The 15,000-nt window shown below is 41.2% G+C and overlaps 3 protein-coding genes across 13 annotated transcripts in view; all 3 read right to left on the minus strand.

The window, feature by feature from the left end:
• LOC113805527 (uncharacterized) overlaps nt 1-15,000 on the minus strand; it is a 68,655-nt gene that overhangs the window by 30,998 nt on the left and 22,657 nt on the right. The gene's annotated exons all lie outside the window — the stretch shown is intronic.
• On the minus strand, nt 764-10,945 carry LOC138864529 (uncharacterized). Its single transcript, XM_070131811.1, has 5 exons — nt 10,817-10,945; nt 5,388-5,564; nt 5,091-5,192; nt 2,424-2,473; nt 764-1,996 (listed from the first exon to the last, which is right to left on the minus strand). Exons 2-5 carry the CDS (start codon nt 5,560-5,562, stop codon nt 1,499-1,501), a joined length of 825 nt encoding a protein of 274 aa, XP_069987912.1. The 5' UTR covers nt 5,563-5,564; nt 10,817-10,945; the 3' UTR covers nt 764-1,498.
• LOC113805524 (hepatic lectin) lies at nt 11,595-12,929 on the minus strand. Its single transcript, XM_027356523.2, has 4 exons — nt 12,793-12,929; nt 12,502-12,540; nt 12,046-12,213; nt 11,595-11,886 (listed from the first exon to the last, which is right to left on the minus strand). The coding sequence occupies exons 1-4, from the start codon at nt 12,836-12,838 to the stop codon at nt 11,636-11,638; spliced, it is 504 nt and encodes a 167-aa protein (XP_027212324.2). The 5' UTR covers nt 12,839-12,929; the 3' UTR covers nt 11,595-11,635.

Here is a 15,000-nt window from a genome sequence, read left to right on the forward strand (position 1 = left end):
TTGTTACTTCTTTTCTATATCATTCTATATTCTTTATTATTGTTCTTTTTTTTGTTTGCTATTTTTATTATTTTGTTTCATCATTCATTTATTGCTCTGTGTTATGGAGTCGTTTTCTTTTTCTCCAGTATTTCATTCTCTGTTCAACCTAGTCTGAAATTTCTGACGCTATCAGTTATTATTTTAAGCGTGAGACTTGTACCAGTAACCATTTCTTTTATTTGTTTGGTTGTCTCTGACTCACCCATGTTCGCCCCAGACTCTCTCTTTCGTGACTTTGAACTGAGATTTGAAAGCTTTCCGCTCCTCCATGGCTTCGTTCTCCTGATTTGGAAGGCAGAATTGCAATGACTTCTTATATGCCTTTTTCAAGATGATCCCTAACGTTGTTTTTTTTTTTTTTTTTCTTCCTCCTTCTCCTTCTTCTCTTTCTGTCTCCGTTGACTCTTTTCAGTAGATAGCGATAACACTTTATCGAGACGCGTCCTTAAAAAGATTTTTTTTCTAGATATCTGAAAAAAGTTATTTGTTACGACACATTTTATTTTTATTTTAGTTCAGCCAAGAATTCCCATGTAATGATATGTTAGATGATACCTTAATACCAATTTTCCTTGTCAGAGATAGAATAAGAACGGCAAACCAAAGGAAAACGACTTTAATTTGTTTTGCTAATTTCACTTTCAATGGTGATTTAACTGATACTGATCATAGAAGAAAAAAACAAAGTCAGATCATAACAGATTTTTTTTTTGGGGGGGGGAGTAGGGGGGCGTTACATGTATATATAAATATTTAAATCAAAAGGTGTGGTTATTTTAAGAAAGGAAGATAAAAGAAACGTAATCCATAATACCATAGGGAACATATGTAAGTATTCCAATGAGAAAATATAGTCAGTATAAATCACTGATATTTGAGACCATGAAATACTTCTATTAAACAAAAGATTATGAGGACACCTATGCTGTTGATTGATATGCCACTTCAATTCTTATGACATCGTACTTTCTTAGCCTACCAAGGGAAATGAGCATGGTGGTATGTTAATTAAACTCTGAAGTGTGTTACAGAGTGCAAGAGAATGAAACTAGTTAAGTGATAATTGGTGAGATTAGATATTACATGGGATTTCTAACGATGAAGTGCAACGGAGTTAAAAGTTCCTAAATCTACATAGAAGTGAAGCGCAGTTGAGACTAAGCGTAAAAAAAGTCTTCTGTATAATACCATTTCAGAGACTGTCTGAATGATAAATTATGGGAAAAGGTACATAACAAATCTATACGTATGTTCTTCGAACAAGTCCTGGCAGAAATATCCTTGCCTTTGGGATTCTGTATAGATTCCAGCTGGCGGGGCAATGGTTCAGATGCTCTCTCTCAGTAAGCGTGTTCCGATGCCTCTCATTTGCTTCCACTAAGCTGCTACCAGACCATCGCACGCTTGAGAACACATCGCCTCCTCCTTCGTCAGGCAGCCAATGGGACAGGTGAAGCTAGGTGGCATGAGCCCTGCAGCAGGTAATGCTGGTAATTAGCGCAGCCACGATTTCGACCTTGGTGACGACGAAAAACCCGTCACCGACGCAGATCCGCCACGACACCCACGATACGCTCGCGCCCGCGGGGAGATCCTGCACGAGCGACACCACGTGACACTCGTTCCTGTCCACTGAGGCCTGGCTGCCGGTGACGTCATAGCAAGGCCCCGTCCTCTGGTTCCAGTCGTACCCGTGGAACACCCTGCCCGCGCTGCACTCGGTGTTCAGGCAGTCGGCGGGAGAGCTCGAGCAGGTCGCGCCCGTGGAGCCCGTGTTCAGCGGAATATCGTTGGGCGACGTTTTGCAGATGAAATAGAAGTCTCCAAGTAATTCCTTGTACAGGCCGACCGCAGCGCCGTTGTTGTTGCAGCGGGAGTACATGCCGACGAGCCTGATGTGCGTGTTGCTGATGGACGGCTGGACGGCGGCCTGCGGAGGCGTCGAAGTGGTCGACTGCGAGACCGAGAGACGCGCTTGGTTAGGCTTTTTCGGCTTCAGGGGCTATGGCCGATGGCTTATCTTTGTGCAGTTTTTATGGTTATGGGAAAGTGGTGTATCATTTCACATTTAATGGCAACCATAAGATGTTCAAATTTTGATTATAAATTGTTATTATTATTATTATTATTATTATTATTATTATCATCATCATCATCATTACCATTATTATTGTCACTATCATTATCATTATTATTATTTTACTATTATCCTCATTATCATTATAATCGTTAATATTATTTGCCATTACTGCTATCATTATTACTACATTATCATCACCGCCATGATAATCAATTTAAAAAATGATAACACCAAAAACTAACCAAAATTAAATTATGTCGCACCATTTTACCAAACAGAGAAACATAAAAGATATATTTACCCCAACGTTGCCATGGAAACCGCCACCGTGGCTGTTGGGTATCTCGCTCACTGTAGGAAAGAGGAATATATTTTAAAGTCCAATCAAAGGAAAGACGAAACTGGCAACTCGACCCGAACCCTCGAGTTGCCGATTCGGTATGTCGCTTTTTTAGCTCTTGGTCGGGAAAGGCTAGATCAGTAGCAACTGGAGCAGGTGTCATGGCGTCTGTTTTGATGATTGTTCAATGGGAATATAACCATTAAGACCATTTTTTTTCCAGAGACCAAAATGATCGACCATATTCACAAAACGTCCGCAACTTTTGTGACGTCATCAAAATAAACCCCATGTTTTTTTTTTTCTAAAAATAGAATCAGACGCCATGACACCTCCTCGAGTTGCTACTGATCTAGCCTTTCCAGATTCTAATCACTTCTTATGTACAATATTTTGAAACATTTGTAGCGAAATTTACTACCTTCAACACTACATTATTATTTATCTCAATATTTATAAAATCAAAAACAGACGAAGCGAATCGGAGGACCCCAGAACCTGGCGATGAGTTGCCACTTTTCCTTTTCCAGATATTTGACGAAGTATTGTAAAATATCCTACCACACATTCCGTAATTGATGCTGATCTTATTATTATTGAGGAGATTATCGTTGGATGGTACAAAATACGCTTCCTTCCTGCCCAGGTTTAACCCATGAATGAAGTTTCGAGAAGCAATTGTTACATCTTCGCACCCACAGACCATAACAATCTCTAAATGCCCAGAACAGAGGCAGCACATACGCTTTGTTTACGGATATTTGGACTACATCGAATATAAGGAGCTGTTAAACCTCTTATAGATCATTTGGTGGCGGCAAACTTCCCTGCAATTCCGGGATATTAACTGAACAAAACGCTGATTATCCAGAATACCACTATCGGCGTGATTGGTCATGCGAAGGTATTCTGAACAATTACCTTGGTGGCTCGTGAATGCTCTCAAAAGGGTAATTTCATTGTTTTTAGTTTTCTTTGTTATTTTTTGGTATTGTTTCTGATGTATTTTCACAGAGAGAGCAATCACCCACCTCACGGTATTGTACACGGCCACTTATTCTTTGTACTGGCATTGTGTTTCATTTCATTTCGAATTATTAAATGTATTTTTTTCTGTCCTATTTTTATTTCAGGCAACAACTCGAAATGCAAGGAAATTTAGTTCCAGTGATACCTTTATTGATAATAATAGTAGAATAGTAATATAGTGATGACAATTATTGTCATAATAATGATTATATTAATTATAATGATGATGATAATATTATTGATAATCAGCATCATGATAATGATAACAGTAATAATGATAATCTGAATCATCATAACAATAATAATCATTATTATTGCTATTATTATGATAATCATAATGTTTATTATAACGATGGTAATGATAAAGATAATTTGAATAATTATACTAATAATGAAAATTATAATTATGATTATATTATGATGATTATTATTGCATCACTATTATCAATATTACTATCATTACTAATGTTATTACTTTCATTATTCCTCTGATGAATAGTCCTTTTTATTGTTGTTTTGTTTTTTACCATCATCATTATTGTTATCATTATTGTTCATTATTTTACTGTATATATTATTATCATCATTACTGTTTTGATCCTTATTGTTACTCCCATTATTATTATTATTACTACTATTACCAACTACCACTGTTATTGTTGCCAATACTGTTGTCACTCTTATTTATATTATTTGTATTCTTATCAGAATTATCCTTATCATTGTCATTACAATTATTACTATTATCATTATTATTTTTATAGTAGTGATGTCAATTGTTATTTTAACAACAGTAATTGTAATAAATATTTTAAATCATTATCAATATCATGATTATCACTTTTGCCATAGTTATCATTATCACCATTATCCACCATCCTCATCATTTTCATTTTCGCCTGGCTTCCATATCAGTTCATTCGAAAACTGACTGATCTTGTGTGCGTCTGTTTTATTCTCAGTCAAGCTAAGCAAAGGAAGTTCCTGGCAGCCTCCTCAGGCCCCTCGGAAGCCACACCGAGGACTGCTACGCCATCTTCGCTGCAGTTTTATCTCCAGCTATTGGGCGAAGAAGTGGCTTAGCTCAGTGGCAGTGCGCTGGCTTTAACGACTTTTAGCTGACTCTACTGTGGACTGGTATGCTGACATTAGCATGCTGGGGCCAAAGTCGGGGCGGAGTGGAAATGGTCGTCCTGCATTATTCCGCCGTTTTAGCGCGCATGTCCCCCCAAATGACATGTCCCTTACGTCCGCAAAGATGTGGGACTAACTTTGACTTCTATTCAGTGAAAAGGGAGGAGCTTTTCTTTCTGGCGGTGGTTTCAGGATACCCTTGGGCTTGGCTCGCTCAGTTTGGGATCCTCCGCGAAAAGGCTCGAGTCCTGTCACCAACGTCTTCAGAGGAATAGGATGTAGTAAGGAATGGGATGCAGTAAGAAGGCACTCTCCCAGCGCCTCGAAAGCCTCGCAGCGCTGTTCTCATTTGGTATAGGTCGTCCATCCGCCTTCCTCTGTCGTAACGTCTCTTCATTAGCACCACGATGAATGGCAAGAGACCGCAAGCAAAACACTTTTATCCGCCTCCATGCCTCCACCTACCTGGGAAATAACACGGAATGCTGGATGTGTTGTCCGGGGGAGTGAGCTGGCTGTGCATCTCGCAGCGGGGACTCTCATAGCTGAAGCCGCGACACTGACTACCTGCCGAAGTTAAACATGTTTTGAGGGGAGGCAGGGAGGATGTCCGACTGTGGGAAGCAGAATAGGTCTTGGGAATACTGTTGTCAATGCGGGAGCAGGGTGACAGGAGTAAGGATATTAGAAATTGTGTGTGTTTATGGCTGTATGTATATGAGTTTGTATTTATGTTTGTATATATGTGTGTATATTACTGACTAGCAGTGCACATCATGGCAGCGGAGAGCAACGAGTGCGCAGAGCAGGAGGTGAAGGCGTCGCCACAGCCGCCGCTCCCGGCCTTCTTGTACAGGACGGAGCCCGCCCACGCAGCGGCGCCCATCGCGAGGAGGAGCGCGCCCACAGTGTCCACGCGCTGTCGGACGCCCATCATATCTGCAAATGAGTAAAAGCCAGTAAAGCAATGGGTCTTATGGTTATGCTGCGTTCGGAACTCCCAGACGACTTGTCAGGACCAGCAGGACAAGGAGGCCGCGTTGGGAACCTCCAAGACCCTCGCTGCCCAGAATGCAAGCAAGTTTCACTCTTTTATCATATTGGTGTCTTATTTTACAATCTGCATAGGTTTTGTAACGCTTTTCGTGCATATCTAACTTACCTGCAACTGACAAATAAAAATATCCTTTGATAACATCAATAAAAGGCCATGAAATTACTCATCAGTATCTTGTGGTTGCCTGCAACTGTCAATGTTTACATACAAAATCTATTGTGACGTCATCTCGCCCAGGTTCGCAGGAGGGCAAGATGGACGAGATGGACAATTTGCCCATTACGAGAAAGTAGAGGTTCTGAACGGTCAAAATATCTTGTCCAACTTGTCTGGTCGAGCATGACGAGGAGTTCCGGACGCAGCATTTTGCTACATTCTGTTGTTATTTGATTATGTTTGTATTTATTTGTATGTATTTATACATAAAAGAGAGAGAGGAGAGAAAATTTGATAGAGAGAGAGGAGAGGGAAAGATAAAGAAAGGAGAGAAAGAGCGAAAGAGAGAGAAGGGGGAAAGAGCAAAAGAGAGAGAGAGGAAAGAGCGAAAGAGAGAGAATAGAAAGAGAAAGAGCAAAAGCGAGAGAGAGAGATAGAGGAGAGAAACGGCGAAAGAGAGAGAGGGGGGGAGACAAGAGACCGAGATATGGAAAGGAAACAGAGAATGAGAAAATGAAAGAAAGGGAAGGAATAGGGAAACAAAAAAACAAATATAAAATACAAATCATACATTTCATTTGTACAGTCTTGCCGTATAATCAGATATGAGAAACCGCGCGACCCTTCTCTCTTAAGCTTAATGGAACAGGTGTTTAACGCTGGGAGTGCGAGTGTGTGAGAAACTAGCGTGATAAGAATGCTAAAAGATATGGCATGATACAAAGTCCGCTACGGTTCCCACGATCCTCTAAGCACGCTCTTGCTACAGGCTTTTGGTACATAATTGTCCCATTTCTTTTCTTTCCCTTCTTTTCATGATATGCGCTTGTGTCGTGAATCATGTGGTGGAATTCAGGAAGTATGTGGTTGTGAGATATTATATTATATATATATATATATATATATATATATATATATATATATATATATATATATATCGGTCTCTGTATTTTTTCTGTATTTTTACTTCTATATCTCTGTCTCTGACGCTTTTTTATATCTTTATATTTGTGTCCCAGCCGTTTTTTTTTTTGTTTTGTTTTTTTTAATCTTTATATCGCTATATTTCTGTCTGTCGTGAAAGGTAATCCATTAGCCCCTAAAGTGACGCATTCCATTTTCCGAAGTATGTCGAGCGATAATTATTCTGTGAGTGATGTCGCTGCCCATTGAAACAGCTTGAGTGCAATTGCCAACCGATATTGATGGACTAATTCGTCTATAAACAAAGGAGTCGATCCTAAAGCGAAGGCGATCGGAACCTTCGTTGTTGATCGCCGTTTGTTTGTTGTTGTTTTTCTTTTTTATTACTATTATTTGCCATTCCTTGATTTTTGCTTTATTCCTTTGGTAAGTCTGTAAATGATATCCTGTTTTAGGAACATTATTGATACGTGTTATTGACAAAAATAGTTTTGTGAACGTTTTACTACCGATTATTGTTGTCTTTTAGACCCCATATCAGGACATTTTCCTGAACCTTGTCATTGTCTTTACGGGACAAGATGCGGGATTATAAATCCTTACGTGCTGATGCCTATGACAAGCATGTATTTTTTATCATTTTTTAATAATGGTAATATACGTATTCTCGTATAAAGGTGGAAACGTACACACACACACACACACACACACACACACACACACACACACACACACACACACACACACACACACACACACACACACACACACACACACGTCTATCTATCTATCTACCTATATATATATATATATATATATATATATATATATATATATATATATATATATATATATATATATATATGGCTCCTGGTATCAGGAATACGGGTACTGTGGCCAAGGAGATCAACCACACCCTTGTTAGCACTGGCTGGATCGTTCTCCAGGAGCCGGATTCACTGGTATACGATCACAGCGCATTTACCGGCGTCCATTTCCCATTGCGTTTACTAGTCATGGTAAAGTGGGATTCGTGAAGAGCTGGTAACTTGAATCGACGAGGTTACGATCGTAAATCTAGTCATTCTAATGCTAGCCATCAGAGGGCTCTAGTAAAGCAATTCCACCAGACAGCGAGCGCCATACATAATAGTTTAGATTCCATCGGCCAGTCACGTATTATCTATACAGAACTAGACACAGCGAGATTTTTAAATCATTGTCATAGTTAAAACACCATGTAAGCATATGTATAAAATATATATTCATTTGATTATATATATTATGTGGTTCTTTATCATATAAAGAGGAACCAATACAGTGTTATATTATCATATTATTGTTTACCGCAAACCAAAGAGATGGTCAAAAAAAGTTTTTTCTCATCACTGTTAAACAAAAAACCTGACCAAACGTATTTTTTATTCACCGCCATCTATCGTTAAAGGAAATATTTCAAGCTCATTCTTGCCCATGTGCTTTGGAGTTTGTTGTCAAAATACCGACAGACAAAAATTGCTATACTCGTAATACGTTGGTACTGTAAGTTTATATGTAGATTTTTTCTGTAGAATTCGTAATAATTATGTCAGAGACGAATTCTTTGAGGTCACTGGCAATCCATTTCAAGCATTCTATAGTCTAATGTAGGCCTATTTCCACCTATGATTTTGCGAGAGTTTATGTAGATTTTATCCTTGCTATTTTACCATGGTACCTCCGATGGCATGTTTGTGAAAACCACCCTTGTATGTTTCCCATGATAACTTTAGTTACCAGTGATTTTACTATCGTAAGTACGTTAGTGAATCCGGCCCCAGAACTGCAGGGTTTACCGGTTCTATTTTACTGTGGTACTGACCATAGACTGGTTGTGGTTACACTTCGGATCTGTTTCAAAATCCTCCGTTTCTTCAGTGTTCATTCCAGAGTGTTTCACTTGAACAGACTGGGGGAGGAGAAATGCGCCACAGCTATATCTGTTCAGTTCACAGCACTCGGAAACCTGACAACCCCCGTAGCTTCCTGGGATTCCAATTAAGCTTCCATTTGGCCTGAGTTCAAGGCAGAATTTCATCTCGCTGGAGGCACTGGAGTCCAAGGATGGCTCGACTTGAGTGGCAGTCAGAGTTTATGCCATTCTTCGGTGCGCAGGACTCGGACACGACTGAGAAGGGACAAGGAGCAGTACAACAGGAATCTTGCTGAGGAGGTTGAAGGTCTTAGTAAATGGCCTTCGTCCTACCTACCACACCCTGAGAAAAATAAACTCCAAACACTCTTCGCTGATGACTGTAGCCCTCTCAGTGGATGGACGGAGGTGGACGGAGTGAGGCACAAAGAGGAGGGATGAAAATAGAAAAACTGAAGAGGAGAGATAAAGAAGAGAAAGGAAGAGTAAGAATGAGATGAGAAGAAAAAAGGAGAGAGGAGAAGAGGAAAGAAGAGAGGATACATAAAATGGGGATCATCTCCGATCATATTGTAGCTCGTGCAAATTGGGATGAGCGATTGTACTCTGGCAGTTATTCTGGACCCATGAGTAAGGAACCTCCTACCCTGACTGAGGTTAGGAAGGCGATCTCTAAGTTGAAGGGTGGGAAAGCTGTGGATGAACCTATTGCACGGGGTTTGTATAGTGCTGGTTGCCATTTTGCTAGCCGATTCCATTCCCGCAGACTTGCCGAGGAGAGTGGTCATCCCTCTTTGGAAAGGAAATGAAAGAGGATAGATGGGACTGTAACTACTACCGTGGCATTATACTGCTCAGTATATCAGGCAGGGTTTTTTTGCCCACATTTTTTTCTGAAACGGATCCATGACCACCTACTAAGGCACCAGAGATCGGAGCCATCTGGATTCACTCCTGGCAAGTCCACAACATACCATATCCTGGTGCTTCAAGTCACTGTGGAACACCGCCGTGAATTTGGTCATGGGCTGCTTAAAGCCTACGTCGACCTCAAGAAGGCATTTGGCTTTGAGCATCGTAAATTGTTATGGGAGATACAGAGACGGAAATTGCTATACGGAGTAATGGATTAATAGCAGGCCTACATACTGGTAAAGTGTGGTGGGGGCCTGTCGAGCTTCTTCCCGGTCAATTCAGGAGTGAAGAAAGGTGTCACACTAGCAATTTTCAGCACTTACATAGACTGAAAATTGGGCAGACCTACTATCCAAAGTCATTGTGGAGCAACACTGGGCAATATCAAGGTCACGGCAAAAGCCCTTATGTCTAGAGGACTGGACCAAGACCAAGATCCAGGATTTGGGGGACCTGTTAGGGGAACCAGATCCGTCAATACGTACTTGCAGAGTCATGCAAAGTTTTACATACCTTGGTAGTGCAGTTCAATGCATCTGAGCTGTCAGACTGGGAAGTCATTAGACGGACTGATATGGCAGCAGGAGCCATGGACTCAGTCAACAAGTGTAATAGGAGGTGCCAGTACCAATTCAGAAGGACCAAGCTATGTGTCTTCAAGGCCTGTTTTGTTTTATGGAAGTGAAATCTGGATGGTATTTAGCATCTTGCAGGATCATGAGTTATAGTTATCAGAACCGATTGTCCAACTCACGGCTATACCATGAGACCGGCATGTTGTAGAATCCGGAATCGCCAACTCAGGTTATGTGTGTATGTATGTATGAATGTATATATGCATATGTATGTATGTATGAATGTATATATGCATATGTATGTATTGTCATATATATGAATATATATATGCATATATATGTATTGTCATATATAGGAATATATATATATGCATATATATGTATTGTCATATATAGGTATATATGCATATATATATATATATATATATATATATATATATATATATATATATATTGTCATATATATGAATATATATATTCACATATATATAAACACTGTATATACATTCACACACACATATATGTGCGTGTGTCCATATCTTTATAGGTATCTATGTGTGCGTATACATAGAGAGGCACACGCGCTTTTCCCCTCCGAGCTCCTCAGCCCCATCTTTCCCAGCGATTTTCCTCCAACGAAACGCTCACTCACGCGAGGCCGAAGAGGCGAAGACGAGCGCCACCCTTCCCCTCCGAAGCCGCAGCCAGGTCTGACAGCGCCCCTTAATCCCCTCGCTCGCACCGACGTCAGCGCATGCGTTCGTAACACGGTCCGCACTCATGTGATACGCTCTTCGCATTGAAGATGTCGCGGATTCTGTGAACTCTTTTCCTTGTGGTTGTTACTAGTATGTTATTGATAAAGGAAAAGATCAAATGACGAGTTAGTTCCGTTGTTATTGTGGCGAGAGGCTGGAAGTTTCCACTGTGTGAAATCTGCTTGAGTCTATGATTAGGTGCGATTCACGCGTTCAGTACAAGATGCATCACGTGAGCAGCACGAGATGGCCGGTCATGCCAGGTCAGCAATCCCTTGGGAGCACCAGTCGCTGGCGTGCCCTGCGGCCTTTCTGTTACCGGCTGCGAGTGTGAATGGAGTCTCCGCGTCACCAGTGGACACCAATCGACCTACACGATATTCGAATTCATGACAAATTAATCCATACCGTGCCTTTAATGATGCATTCATAATTTGCTAAGTAAATAGTAACGGCAAAGAGCATTTGACTCCACGTATTACAAAAGACCTGTGACAACTATAGACGCATTGTACAACACAGAGATACGTGCCTCGCACCTGTGGAGGCGCGATTTGCCATCAGTAACAGTGTATGACAGAACATAGAGTGATTGCATTTAAATTATTTGATGTGTGGAATAGTGAGGTCCTGTACACTTATTGTGAGGGATAATGAGGTCTTGCGCAAATATCGGTGTTCTTGTATTAAGAATTTATTTTTTTATTCCTCTACTAAAACTGCATCAATTTCTCACAGATAATGGCTTCTCGAGAGCTACAAACATAATCAAAAAAGAAGAAGTGATCGCCTTTGTCCATGAACACGCAGTTCTGGTTGGTACCACCGTCGGGCTCCTGAACCTGGTCTTCGCTGTCGCCCCAGAACGGCGTCCCCATCTTGACCTCCGTCCCGTCCGTCCACCTGAAGGCGCCTTCGTGGCCTTCGTCTGAGGCGCCGATCCAGTATTTGTGACCGCCAAGCCCTTGTTAAGATACACGAGGACATGTGAAAACAGTTTTCATAACCAGGTTTGGAGTGCTATGCTAAAATGGATGAATTATTCCACGTGAGATACCGCGAATGTTTTTTGAGGTTATTGCAAAGATTTATGGATAACTTTCCTAACCATGCGTTGCCTTACCATTATTTCTGATGAACTTGACGAGGTAGTACATGAAGTTTGCGTCATCGACCTTGGCTAGTTCGGCCCCCATGTTAAAGCACTCGTTCTTCCCCTCGTGCCACGAGACTTCCTGCGTGCGGAACTGGACGCAGCGGTCGTAAATGTTGTGAAAACCTTCATCACAAGCTGAAAGATCGAGAATACTAATTGACATCCATGTACCGTCTTATATATAGATCAGTGGTTACCAATCCCGTACCTCCGATACATCCACATCCCACGGACATCATCAAATTCAGTTATAACTTTTCAACATTTCAGTATGAGAGAAAATCTGGAATCTGTATAACTTTGTTTTAATCAGTTTAGATATTTCCTTAGAGCTTATCGTTGTTTGTTCATAGAAAGGGATTAGTTTAGCAAAAATTGAGATAATTAAAGAACACTCTTCATTACAGAGAAGACAATGCATACTTATCTGTGTGGTGGCTGATTGAGATGGGAGTAGAGAGCCTGTCAACACAAAGACTTTGCATTAGAATTAGATACTGATGATGATACCAATGTAAATATTGATCCTGATCAGGCTAACAACAAACAATGGCTAGATATTGCAACAAATCATAGAAATGGTGATCGTAATAGTAACTATAATATATATTCAAACACTAAATAAAATGAGTTGAAACATTATACTGACATAGCTATACAAAAATACTAAAAGTTCACTCAAAACAAATTTTAGATATCCATCATGTCTACAACCTGTCAGCAGTGGCAGGAAGGACAGCAGGAGCACGAAGAACATCATTTTGCGCGTTTGTGTTGCCTTCAAGAGCAATGCTGTGCTTTATATTGGCCACCGAGTTGTTATGCGCTACCCTGAGATGGGAAGATCGAGATAGGTGACAGCTGGCTATTTTTTAAGGAGCCTGTGCCTTGTTGAGAAAGAGGAAAATAAATTTTGTTTCAGATATATATGTGTGAATGCACGAGTATACAAAATAACACACATGGACACACACACGCATACACCCATACATATACAGGTACGTACGTAGATATGTGTATATATGTATATCTATATATGTATATAGACACACACACACACACACACACACACACACACACACACACACACACACACACACACACACACACACACACACACACATATATATATATATATATATATATATATATATATATATATATATATATGTATGTATGTATATACATATATATATATATATATATATATATATATATATATATATATATATATATATATATATATATATATCATGTGTGTATATATATACACACACACATGTATGTATATATATAATGTATATATATATATATATATATATATATATATATATATATATATATATATATATATATATATATACTTATTTATTATGTGTATATATATAATGTATGTGTATATATGTGTGTGTGTGCAATAATAACAAAAAAAGTTTATTAAGTAAAGTTATAGTTACAAAAGTAGGGTGGGTGCTTCACGCACAGGGTGATGAAGCGATGGTGTGGTAGCCTAGTTGGTGTTAAGTGCTTTGCAAGTCTTCTCGTTTGCAGCTGCCACCACTGGCTAGTTTGGTGCTTAAAAGGAGCAGCTATGCATAAGCTTCCCCTGCCAGTGTATAGCCTCTCCATCAGCGAGACTTTTGCAGTGCCTCCTCGTGGCCTCCCATGGAAACTTGGCACCTTGCGGTCCCAGGCTAAACTTTGGAGGATGTCGGAGCAGCAGGAGACCCCAGAGGTACAGGGTCATGGCCCACCGGCGTGTGGACACACCCAAGCCCTGCACCAACTCCTGCCCCTAGGTCCCCTGGGGTTAATGAGAGGCTCGGGGGAGGTGGTCCTTGCCAGTCCTCCTCATCCCAGTAAAACCTCATTAGCAGTGTATAATATAAATGGAAATGGTGGGCGGCGCAGAGACGCGCTGAGGCCAACCAGTCGGTAAGTAATGCTGTTGCAAAGCGTTTGTCTGAGAGCGAGGCCTGGAGCCTCCCTTTTACGTTTTCCTGATCTTTTGTTTCTTGAAGAGAGATACAGAGACGGAGACCTCCTCCTACCCAGTAAGAGAGTCGGGCTGTGGACCCTGCTGGGAGGGTTGACTGCCGGGGTCGCAGGATGGCAATGGTCGCACTCTGCCTGCCTGTGCTCTGGCAGTCGCCATCCTGGCAGTGAAGCTTCAGTGGGGAATGCCTGAGGGAGCCCTGCAGGTGGATGATGGGTCCCACAGCCTGCTGCCCCCTTTTATATGGAGGAGCGTCGGCGGGGGTGGCAGAGGTATGTCCACCCGGAGAGTGACTGCACGAGGCTAAACCTCAGACGGGAAGTCAGGATGGATCGGTTGCCTCTACTGTCGAGGGAACTGGGGAAGCTGAGAGTGGAAAATGCTCTCTCGGAGGTGACACTTTGGCAGTGGGCACAACCAGTGTAGGTGGCTGCATCTACCACTGGTCGGGCTGCAGCAATGGTCACCATCTGTGGAGTAGACATGGCCATCTCCAGCAGACTCCAGCCCTCGGTAGTAGAGGTTACTCTAGCGGATGAGCGTATAATGGTAATGAGACCTGAAGCTAGCATTTGGCTGCATGTCTCTTATTGCTGTGTATGCTCCTACTGATGTTTGGAAACTTGATGTGGAAGAGACGTTCTACGCCATACTAGCATTTGTGACAGACAGATGTCCCTGTCATGATATTCGTATTCTGGGTGACTTCAATGGCTACGTAGATGTCTGTCAGTCCCCATGGTTCAGGAACTGATGCCGGTAAAGAATAGCCCCCTTTTCCGGGACTTTGCTAGGTCAGCGAAATTCGAGGATTTCTGGCTCCTGGTACCAGCACTCAGACCCATGTCGTTGGACTTGGTACAGTGATGCAGGTAATGCAGCCAAGGAGACTGACCACATACTCGTTAAATTCCATTGAACGTCCT

The sequence above is a fragment of the Penaeus vannamei genome, chromosome 17 (genome assembly GCF_042767895.1).
Source record: "Penaeus vannamei isolate JL-2024 chromosome 17, ASM4276789v1, whole genome shotgun sequence".
NCBI classification, from domain to species: domain Eukaryota; kingdom Metazoa; phylum Arthropoda; class Malacostraca; order Decapoda; family Penaeidae; genus Penaeus; species Penaeus vannamei.